Source organism: Dendrobates tinctorius, unplaced genomic scaffold (assembly GCF_039654945.1).
Source record: "Dendrobates tinctorius isolate UK_male_01 unplaced genomic scaffold, ASM3965494v1 ptg000203l, whole genome shotgun sequence".
Lineage (NCBI taxonomy): Eukaryota > Metazoa > Chordata > Amphibia > Anura > Dendrobatidae > Dendrobates > Dendrobates tinctorius.
The window spans coordinates 20,414,298-20,426,629 of record NW_027361870.1 but is presented as its reverse complement, the minus strand read 5'-3'; the positions used below and the strand labels follow the sequence as shown (position 1 = coordinate 20,426,629).

Genomic DNA, 12,332 nt, shown 5'->3' with positions numbered 1-12,332 from the left:
ATGATTTGTTCGCACCCATATACTTGTATGGGTGTTGTGATCTGACTTGTAGCATGCAGTGATTTTTTTTTTTCTCATGCTGAAACGGGCAGAAAAAAAAGCGCTGATCTGCACTGCCATATAGAATAACACTGGGTGAGTTCTCTCCATAAAACATCAGATTCCACTCCCCCATTTTATACGCTGGGGTCATCGAGCCCTTAGGCCATGTGCACACGTTGCGGATTCTGCTGCGGATCCGCAGCGTTTCTGGCTCTGCGGAACCGCAGCAGATTTAGCTGTGTTGTACAGTACCATTGTTTTCAATGGTAAAATGAAAAACGCTGTGCACATGCTGCAGAATTTGTCCACGCGGATTTGTTGCGAGCAGGGTCGGTTTTAGGCAAAGTGGGGCCCTAGGCAAAGTTTAAAATGGGGCCCCAAATGCTAACATATTTCACATCACACAGAAGCATTTCAGTTGTAGTTACATGCGCTGAGTTAAGGACGCTAAACGAGTGCGATCGACAATATTGAAGACGTTCAACACTTGTTTCCCGGCCTCTTTCCACCGTCTGAGAAAGAATGATGGGGACAGAACGACCCACTAATGGATCAATCTGTCCCCATACAGTATCATGTTATCAGCAGCACATCTACAGTTTACACCCCATAGTCCTCCATATAATATAATCTGCCCCACAGTCCTCCATATAGTATAATACACTCCTCATAGCCCTCCATATATTAAAACACACTGCTCAGTCCTCCATATAGTATAATACACTCCTCATGGTTCTCCATATATTAAAATACACTGCCCAGTACTCCATATAGTATAATACACTCCTCATAGCCCTCCATATATTAAAATACACTGCTCAGTACTCCATATAGTATAATACACTCCTCATAGTTCTCCATATATTAAAATACACTGCTCAGTACTCCATATAGTATAATACACTCCTCATAGCCCTCCATATATTAAAATACACTGCTCAGTCCTCCATATAGTATAATACACTCCTCATAGTTCTCCATATATTAAAATACACTGCTCAGTACTCCATATAGTATAATACACTCCTCATAGTTCTCCATATATTAAAATACACTGCTCAGTACTCCATATAGTATAATACACTCCTCATAGCTCTCCATATAGTATAATGCACAGCCATAGTCATCCATGTAGTACAATTCACTTCCCATAGTATAATGCACCCCATAGTTCTTCATATAATGTATTCCCATAGTCCTCAATACAGTATAATGCAGCCCACATATAGTATAATGCAGCGACCCCACAGAGTATAATGCAGCCCCGCCATACAATATAATATAACCCCCATAGAATATATTGCACCCCCCCAAATAGTATAATGCAGCCCCTCCATAGAATATATGGCAACCCCCTCAGAGTATAATGCAGCTCCATATATAGCATAATGTAGCCCCTCCATAGAATACAAAGTAGCCCTCCTCATATAGTATAATGCAGCCCCCATAGAATATAATGCAGCCCCCCATAGAATACAATGTAGCCTCCTCATATAGTATAATGTAGCCCCCTCAGAGTATGATGCAATTACCCCCAATTGAATATAATACAGCCCCCCATAGAATATAATGTAGCCCCAAATAGAATATAATACAGCCCACCTCCCCATAGAATATAATGTAGCCCCACATATTATATAACACAGCCTCCCCCATAGAATTTAATGTAAAATGTACCCCATGGAATATAACACAGTTGCATATTATATAGCCCAGCACCACATGGTATATAGCCCAGCACCACATGGTATATAGCCCAGCATGGTATATAGCATGGGGTACAGCCCAGCATAGTATATAGCATGGTGTACAGCCCAGCATGGTATATAGCATGGTATACAGCTCAGCATGGTATATAGCATGGTATATAGCGTGGTACACTGCCCAGCATGGTATATAGTGTGGTATACAGCCCAGCATGGTATATAGAGTGGTATACAGCCCAGCATGGTATATAGCGTGGTATACAGCCCAGCATGGTATATAGCTTAGCATACAGCCCAGCATGCTATATAGTGTGGTATACAGCCCAGCATGGTATATAGGGTGGTATACAGCCCAGCATGGTATATAGCGTGGTATACAGCCCAGCATGGTATATAGTGTGGTATACAGCCCAGCATGGTATATAGCGTGGTATACAGCCCAGCATGGTATATAGCGTGGTATACAGCCCAGCATGGTATATAGCATGGTATACAGCCCAGCATGGTATATAGCGTGGTATACAGCCCAGCATGGTATATAGCGTGGTATACAGCCCAGCATGGTATATAGCGTGGTATACAGCCCAGCATGGTATATAGCTTGGCATACAGCCCAGCATGGTATATAGCGTGGTATACATCCCAGAATGGTATATAGCGTGGTATACAGCCCAGCATGGTATATAGCTTGGTATACAGCCCAGCATGGTATATAGTGTGGTATACAGCCCAGCATGGTATATAGCATGGTATACAGCCCAGCATGGTATATAGCGTGGTATACAGCCCAGTATGGTATATAGCGTGGTATACAGCCCAGCATGGTATATAGCGTGGTATACAGCCCAGCATGGTATATAGGGTGGTATACAGCCCAGCATGGTATATAGCGTGGTATACAGCCCAGCATGGTATATAGCCGCCCCCCCGAGAGTGGCCCCACAGTCCTGTACTCACACTGATTTTTTTTTTTTTAAAAAAACACACTCCTCACCTTCTCCTCGTGCCCTGCGCTGCTCCCAGCTCCTGTCTCCTGCTCTGCCTGGTACACAGTGAGTGCGCGATGACGTCATCGCGAACCCGCTGTGTCAGAGGCAGAGCGGGGAATGATGGGAGAGGGAGTGTCAGCTGACGCTCTCTCCTCCATCATTGCGGCGGCAGTCGGCGCTGGGGGCAGGGCCCCATAGCGTCGGCGTGATGTGCCGCTAGCTGGGGGCCCCTGGGGGAGCAGGGGCCCTAGGCAGCTGCCTGGTCTGCCAGCCCCTAATGTTGGCCTGCCTGCGGGTTCAAATCTGCAGCATGTCACTTCTTTGTGCGGAATCCGCAGCGGTTTTACACCTGCTCCATTGTCCAATTGTCAAACCGCAGGCTAATCCGCAGATAAACCCCAGGTCTTTTGCCAAATCCGCGCAGGAAAATCCGCAGCACAATCCGCAGCGTGTGCACTCACCCTAATTCTGTTTTCTTACTGAAATCATGGCCAAATGCAGATGTGAATGCAGCCTTTACCTCCAGGAGAACTATTATCACAACCATTATTATGTCTGCTCTTTCCATAGCCATCATTTCTAGGAATGTGGATTAACCCTTGTGTGTGGGGCTGGCGTCTCTCGTCCTAGTAAATCATAGTGCTGCCATTGATTTTTTTACTCAGAAATCTCAAGCCTGTGTGAACTGTGATTTCTTTTTGGTAAGCCATGCAGGGACTTGTAGTTCTTGAATGCAATACCAGCTGGAGGCAGTGTGCAGTGCAGAGCTTTGCCCTGCGGGTGGCGCTGTTCCGCAAGTCATGCCAGGATAAGGAGAAAGTTGGCTTGCTGTGATTGCAGGGAGGACACAAGGCGTCTGCATCTGCATGTGTGTGCTTCCTTGCTCCATGGCAGAGGGGGGCGAAGTGCTGAATGGTTCTGGCTGGAGGAGTAGGAGGAGGCAGCAGCTGGAGGAGTAGGCAGAGCTGAAACACTGCTGCTGCTGCTGCCGGTAGCTCAGGCTGTCTGCTGTCAGCTGTGCCTCCTGTCTAGGAGCTAACAGCACATCCACCCTCTGCCATCCCCAGCCTGCCCGGGAACTGCCTTCTCTCCTTGTCTTGGAAGCATAAATGTGTGGACATGGCAGGGGCACAGCCAGGGGTCCACGCTCTGCAGCTCAAACGCGTCTGCGTCTCTGACACCTTGAAAAGAGGATCCAAGTGTATCAAATGGGATGATGTAAGTACGCCGTGTGTGAGCACTGCTGCATGCATGTGTCTGATGACAGCGCCCCCAGCTGGCACCATCCCACCTGTGCCCTGCCTCTGTGCACTCCTTGCCGGAGTTTAAAGGGATCGATCAGAGGGAATGAATGAGTGACAGCTGGTGACCATGTAATGTGCTCCATCCACTGTCTGTGCATGGGGGGTCTCCTGGAGAGGTGACAGGGGTCAGCGCTGGGGTATGAAGGGTTAAACGCGAATGATTGACTGGCGGGCTTGATCTCATTATTTTTTGGGGGTTTTTTTTCCAAGGTGACTCGATGAGGATATAAATATTACTCCGGAGTGTTAGGTTTCTCCAGCCCACACTGAATAAGGCATCTTGTCACATGGAAGCAATGACAAGTGGATGTGGGTGCAGGAAAATGCTGCTTCCTTCAATCTGTGCAGGCAAAGAGGAGTCAAGAGACCCCCATAAAGGGCTCTTATGTGACCTCCACCGCACTCACTGACAGCTGTCACTTCACAGTATTATTGTGCCAGCAGTCATTGCATAGATGCCGGCAAAACCCCGGGGATCTGGAAATTGCACTTGGTCTCTACTTGATGCAGTCAACAAACAGGTGGTTGTTTATACAGTGTGACAGCGGAGCGTGTTGTGTGCACGATACACTATATATATATATTTATTTATAATTTATTTTACTCATAATTCCACATTCCACAGCGCTTTACAGACACTGTCATCGCTGGGGCTCACATTCTAAATTCCAGATCAATGTCTATATATCATAACTACAGCAAGGGACATTTAACATTTTAAAATTAGGGATTCCCAATGGACATTTGTAGGTGTCATTCAACAAGAATCCTGACCTCTTCTTCCCATTGAGTCGGGCACTATATTTATATAAATTTGCCTTTTTAAATACATCATAAGTGATAAAATTAAAACTTATAGTTAAAGGGCAGCCATAATGTACTGATGGACATCTTTTATTACGTTCACGGGATCCCCTTTATGATTGGATATATTCCAATAATGATTTACTCAACTAATACATTTGCAATAATCATTATTCATTTCTGATTTGTGTTCAGTTTGCCATTGCTGTCCGTTCCAATTGCTCAACCCACAGTTCGCCTGTTGCCTATCACAGATCTCAGCCATGCTGAGTACACTTCTCCTTCATGCATAATTAGACCTATGTGGATTGTAGTACTGGGAAGAAAAAGTAGTAAAATAAGTCATATTAATTAATGATCAAGAAATGGATAGAGAGCGCAGATATGGCAATGGTCATCACCGTGTTTTTGGTTTCGAAACATCACCATGATTTTTTGGCTTCGGTGGGATGTATCACGCAGACACCTATAAGATGCCATAGGGGCAGTATACAGTCAGTGAGCTTACAGAGCGGATCTACTGTCATTTTGGGAGTCTGTTCACTCTGGATCCCAGTAGTACAGAGCTAACAAGGTAATATAGCAACATACGGTAGTCTTCCATACAGTGGTCTCGTGTCTTGTAGACAGTATATTATGGATGAATTATTTACTAATTTCCTAAAGCAATTGGTGAATAATTTGGTGACTTAACCAATTTATAAGTTCATGTCAGATGAGTTTACGCAGCATTAAAAAGAAACACAGTGGGCAGATTTCTATAAATCCCATTCACTGTGCTGAAACTGTAAGACATAACGTTTTTGAAGCAGCAAAAACACGCAGCGTCAAAAATTCAGCAAAAATTCATCGTGGGAACATAGCATTAGAGGGCATTACATTACAGAATAGGAAAAGTGTTTGTAATCCCAATGTAAATCACCTGATATGAAATAAAATACAATTTTAATTTCACGTATAGTCGATTTTGTGATGTGCACAAAAGTATAATAAATCCCTGATACTGTTTGTATATATATATATATATATATATATATATATATATATATATATACATACACATATATATATATATATATATGTATGTATATTAGCACCAAAACTTAATCTCCACTCATGGTCAGTGGTTGAGTGAAGCCAGTTATTGTCAAACTACTGTGTTTTCTCTTTTTAATTCATAATGACAACCCAAAACATCCAAATAACCCTGATTAAAAGTCCACATACCCTGGTGATTTTGGCCTGATAATATGCATAGAAGACACAAATGGTTTGAATGCCTACTAAAGGTAACATCCTCATCTGTGACCTGTTTGCTTGTAATCAGTGTGTGTGCAAAAAAGCTGAGTGAGTTTCTGGGATCCAGACAGACTCTTGCATCTTTTTCATCCAGCCACTGACGTTTCTGGATTGTGAGTCATGGGGAAAGCAAAAGAATTGTCAACGGATCGATGGAAAAAGGTAGTTGAACTGTAGAAAACAGGAAAGGGATACAAAAAGATATCCAAGGAATTGATAATGCCAGTCATCCGCGGTCAGTATCGGTCAGAAGCAGAAATACCAGAAGCAAGAGACAGGACCAGGTCAGAGCCAAAGCAGAGTTGGGTATCGGGGAGTCTAAACACGAAGGGAAACACTGAGTCAGGACAGGAAGAGAGAAATGAACAGACACGGGCACAGACAGCAAAACACAGCAGGACAAATTAGGGTATAACCAGAGTCAGCTACTAACGCCGTAGGCAGAAAATATAACTGACACTGACTGCAGGAAGCAGCGCAGAGAAATGGCCGAACTGACACCAGAACGAGGCAGAGAAAAGTTAACCCCTGAATGACCAGACCAGGAAAAGGAGAGACAGGAAAAACTCGGTCTGGATCATGACACCCACAAATAACATCAGCTGAAATATTGGACTCTCTGAAAACTAGCGGTGTGGCTGTTTCAAGATGCACAATAAGGAGGCACTTGAAGAAAAATGGCCTGCAAGGTCGAGTCGCCAGAAGAAAGCCATTACTGGGCAAATGCCACAAAGTATCTTGCCTACAATACACAAAACAACACACAGATAAGTCTCAAAACTTCAGGAACAAGGTAATGTGGAGTGATGAGACCAAAACTGAACTTGGCCACAACTATAAATGTTACATAATGAAAGGAACACCATTCATATTGTAAAGCACGGAGGTGGATCACTGATGTTCTGGGGATGTTTGAGCTACAAAAGCACAGGAAATGTAGTCAAATTTGAAGGAAAGATCAATGCAGCATGTTATCTGCAAATTCTGGAGGCAAATTTGCGATCATCAGCCTGGAAGCTGCGAATGGGAAGTATTTGGATGTTCCAACATGACAATGATCCAAAACACAAGGCCAAGATGACCTTTCATTGGTTACAGAAGAACAAAGTGAAGGTTCTGGAGTGGCCATCTCAGTCTCCTGACCTCAGTATCATTGAGCCACTCTGGGGAGATCTCAAGCGCGCAATTCATGCTAGACAGTTCAGGAATTTACAAGAACTGGAGGCTCTTTGCCAAGAAGAGTGGGCAGCTTTACCATCTGAGAAAATAAAGAACCTCATCAACAACTACCACAAAAGACTTCAAGCTGTCATTGATGTTAGAGGGGGCAATACACGATATTAGGTAATGGGGTATGTGAACTTTTGATCAGAGCCATTTGGATGTTTTGGGTTGTCAATATGATTTAAAAAGAAAAACACAGTAGTTTGACAATAAATGGCTTCACCCAACCACTAACCATGAGTGGAGAAAAAGTTTTGGTGTTATCATTCATAGTCTCTGAAAAAGGCCAAGAAAGCAAAAATTCTGCTAGGGTATGTAAACTTTTGAGCACAACTGTGTGTGTGTGTGTGTGTGTATATATATATATATATATATATATATATATATTCTAAATTGTAGTTTGCTATATTACCTTCAGACGTGGTTTCCCGTGTTCTCCGCTACAGTGATGACTTTAACAATGCAGAGTCATAGGATCACAGTGAGGTGGGTGGTTGGACGCAGTCACCTGCAAGTTTATCAAGAGAGCAAATAAAAGACTACAACTAAACAAATATAACAGAGCAGTACTGTACTGTATCTCACAGATCTCCGCTCCTGGTCATTGCATTCCCATACATTTAGGCTCTATTCACATGTCTAGTAGCTCCTTTTTTTAGATCAGTTTTGGGCTTGTAAAAACAGAATAAAAAATTCCAGTACACAATCCATTCATTTCAATGACAATGAAAGTGTCTTAAAAATGTTCACCATCTGCCTCCTTTCCAGCTGCGATTCCTTTTTTAGCAGGAATAAAAATCATAGTGTGAACTACTTTTTTGTTCGGCCCCCCCAAAAAAAGATTGCAAACATTAAAATGTAAGGGAAATGGATCATGGAAAACCGGTCATCTGTTATGTCGGAAATAAAAAAATGGACCTGTTAAGCACTGCACATATGCCCAGAACACTGAGACAAGCAGAGATGGCCCTTTAGTAAAAACAGATCCTATGCAAATGGGAAAAAATGGATGCAAGACATAAACCAAAGCACACCAAAAAACAGAAACTTTTCCATGTTTCCATTTTCTATCCGACTCTCCTCCGTTTGTAAAAGACCATTTTTTTTTCCATTCTTGTCATTAAAAACAAATGACAACTGTACATGTGAACAGAGCCTTATCACAGTTACCCAGCTTACAATCTGCGCACAAAGATATGGTTACAGTTTTGCGTCATTTATTTATCCACCCACCATTGTTTTCCTGGCACTTACATTGATGACCTAACTTAAAGACAGGTCATCAATGTCTGATCGGCCGCGGTCTGGCACCCCCTGTTACTGGTGTCGCCGGCTGGAAGTACTTGCGGAGCTGACCGTCTACATGTAGTTGCCGAGGTTTGGAACTACATATCTACCTCCTATTCAAATCAATAGGAGGCGGATGGCTAGTACTCTGCGGCAGCCAGTACAAGTAGACGGCCAGCTCGCCAAGTTAGCACTTCCAATCAGCGCCTGTCAACACCAGTAACAGCTGATCATCGGGGGCGCCAGGTGCCGGACCTCGACCGATCAGACATTGATGACCTGAACCTTAGGATACGTCATCAATGTTAAGTAGTGGATAACCTTTTTAAGGTACAAAAATGCTCTCTGTATTGAACAAAGTAGGGTAATCAGTGCCGGACTGGGGTGCCAAGGACCCACCAATACCATTGACTTTGGGGGCGACTGTTCAGCTTACCTTTGTTTCTATACACCGTAATAATACACTGGGAAGTTTGGTAACTCAGGGATGAGATGCTGCCCCTGTCTGTACATAGTGAATCCATTTTTTTTTACATAGTGCATCAGTTTATTGTGCCAACTGCTACCTCAATATAGTACTGAACCCTAAGGGGTTTTCTGGGCTGAGAAAAACAGTCTGCATTCACTCTGTGTAACCACAGACTGCTGAATTGTGACAGAGTGCAAATCACATAAAAGTGGTGTCGTGACCGTTCACTTGCTCAGGGAATTCAGTGGAGTTGCAAACTGTCACAATTCGGTACAGTGAATACTTTTCTTCTCCGCCCAGAAAACCCCTTTTTCAACCAATTGCTCTAATGTATCTAAAATGCAAAATGAAGCTTGATTGCAAATAGTCCATGTAAAATGACTTGCTATATTATAGCTACAGCTCCTACTGAGACCAATGTGTCTTGAATGGTGCACATGTCCCCTATAAGAACTAGCAAGAAGCTGAAATGTATTTGAAAATTCGGAAAAGTGTATGACTGCAAAGTCAGACTACAAAATTAGTTTATTAATTGTAATCATGAAGATTTATTGCTTTGCATTCATGTGGCAGACCCAAAATAGCTTGGAAAAATATAGATGAGCTGTGAAGATGTACATAGTCTTTAATGGAAAAAAAGGGTCATGGAATATATTTTTTACACCATATTTCTTATAATTGCAAATTTTTTAAAGCATTCTGACTGTTCATACTACTACAGTATAAGTCCATGCTACTGCATTCCATGTCACTAAAGTCCATACCACTGCAACCCATGCCACTGCAGCCCATGCCACTGCAGCCCATGTCACTGCAGCCCATGCCAATGCAGCCCATGTCACTGCAGCCCATGCCAATGCAGCCCATGTCACTGCAGACCATGCCAATGCAGCCCATGCCACGAAAATCTGTACCCCTGACAGTCAATATCAGTGACAGTTCATACTTCTGAAATCCACACCACGCACAAACCTTTACAGTTCAGACCCCTATAGTCTACACCTCTGCAGCCAATACCACTGATAATTCATACAGATGTAGGATTTTCTGACATAACACATATACCAGATGCAAAAAGACATCTTCTTACAGAACAGTGTAACTTGAGAGCTAACGTGACCAGTTTTATGCATCATGGTACAATTAACATGTTGTGGGTTATTAAAAAGAAAAATCTGTATCACTGCCGTCTTTACCACTATAGTTTGTACAGCCACATTCTATACCTCCACAGTTGATAACACCTCCAGCAATAACGTGGTGCCCCTGAGGCTCAGTCGCCACAGAGGTACTGCACCTCCTCCTGAGGTGTGATACCCCACCATCCAGGTAAGGTGGAGACACCTGACCACGCTCCAACACCTACACCCCACACCACAAAGTAGTAAAGTAGTGTAGCAAAGCACCTTCGGCGGCTCCCTGCTTGGAGTATAGCAAAGCACCCATTGGTGGCTCCCTGCTTGGAACACGAAACGTGCTGGGAGGTGGGTGGAGTTAGTTTATATTACAGAGAGCGGAAAGAGTTGAGGATTGAGAAGTCAGTTGCTAAGAGAGTTGGAGAGAAGAAGATCCCCGGAGAGAGGGATACAGTCATATGTTAAAGTTTGGGCACTCCTATTAATGTTAACCTTTTTTCTTTATAACAATTTTGGTTTTTGCAACAGCAATTTCAGTTTCATATATCTAATAACTGATGGACTCAGTTATATTTCTGGATTCAAATGAGGTTTATTGTACTAACAGAAAATGTGCTATCTGCATTTAAACAAAATTTGACCGGTGCAAAAGTATGGGCACCTCAACATAAAAGTGACATTAATATTTCGTAGATCCTCCTTTTGCAAAAATAACAGCCTCTAGTCGCTTCCTGTAGCTATTAATGAGTTCCTGGATCCTGGATGAAGGTATTTGTGACCATTCCTGTTTATAAAACAATTCCAGTTCAGTTAAGTTTGATGGTCGCCGAGCATGGACAGCCCGCTTCAAATCATCCCATAGATGTTCAATGATATTCAGGTCTGGGGACTGGGATGGCCATTCCAGAACATTGTAATTGTTCCTCTGCATAAATGCCTGAGTAGATTTGGAGCGGTGTTTTGGATCATTGTCTTGCTGAAATATCCATCCCCTGCGTAACTTCAACTTCGTCACTGATTCTTGCACATTATTGTCAAGAATCTGCTGATACTGAGTTGAATCCATGCGACCCTCAACTTTAACAAGATTCCCGGTGCCGGCATTGGCCACACAGCCCCAAAGCATGATGGAACCTCCACCAAATTTTACTGTGGGTAGCAAGTGTTTTTCTTGGAATGCTGTGTTTTTTAGCCTCCATGCATAACGCCTTTTTGTATGACCAAACAACTCAATCTTTGTTTCATCAGTCCACAGGACCTTCTTCCAAAATGTAACTGGCTTGTCCAAATGTGCTTTTGCATAACTCAGGCGACTCTGTTTGTGGCGTGCTTGCAGAAACGGCTTCTTTCGCATCACTCTCCCATGCAGCTTCTCCTTGTGCAAAGTGCGCTGTATTGTTGACCGATGCACAGTGACACCATCTGCAGCAAGATGATGCTGCAGGTCTTTGGAGGTGGTCTGTGGATTGTCCTTGACTGTTCTCACCATTCTTCTTCTCTGCCTTTCTGATATTTTTCTTGGCCTGCCACTTCTGGGCTTAACAAGAACTGTACCTGTGTTCTTCCATTTCTTTACTATGTTCCTCACAGTGGAAACTGACAGGTTAAATCTCTGAGACAACTTTTTGTATCCTTCCCCTGAAAAGCTATGTTGAATAATCTTTGTTTTCAGATCATTTGAGAGTTGTTTTGAGGAGCCCATGATGCCACTCTTCATAGGAGAATCAAATAGGAGAACTACTTGCAAGTGGCCACCTTAAATACCTTTTCTCATGATTTGATACACCTGGCTATGAAGTTCAAAGCTCAATGAGGTTACAAAACCAATTTAGTGCTTCAGGAAGTCAGTAAAAAGTAGTTAGGAGTGTTCAAATCAAGAAAATGATAAGGGTGCCCATACTTTTGCACCGGTCAAATTTTGTTTAAATGCAGATTGCACATTTTCTGTTAGTACAATAAACCTCATTTGAATCCAGAAATATAACCGAGTCCTTCAGTTATTAGATATATGAAACTGAAATAGCTGTTGCAAAAACCAAAATTGTTATAAAGAAAAAAGGTTAACATTAATA

General features: G+C 42.9%; 1 protein-coding gene and 1 long non-coding RNA gene across 3 annotated transcripts in view; one reads left to right on the top strand and one right to left on the bottom strand.

Annotated features, from left to right (window-relative positions):
• The window catches only part of LOC141057311 (uncharacterized), a 44,281-nt gene that overhangs the window by 5,728 nt on the left and 26,221 nt on the right, over window positions 1–12,332 (bottom strand). For both annotated transcript variants that reach the window (XR_012222028.1, XR_012222029.1), the window contains exon 3: window positions 7,781–7,876. This is a non-coding gene — a long non-coding RNA (uncharacterized lncRNA). The remainder of the gene's footprint in view (window positions 1–7,780; window positions 7,877–12,332) is intronic.
• Window positions 3,618–12,332, top strand: part of PLCB1 (phospholipase C beta 1) — a 1,254,316-nt gene continuing 1,245,601 nt past the window's right edge. Inside the window, exon 1 of the mRNA XM_073553862.1 lies at window positions 3,618–3,955. Coding sequence (XP_073409963.1) covers window positions 3,857–3,955 — 99 coding nt within the window. The 5' untranslated portion in view covers window positions 3,618–3,856. The remainder of the gene's footprint in view (window positions 3,956–12,332) is intronic.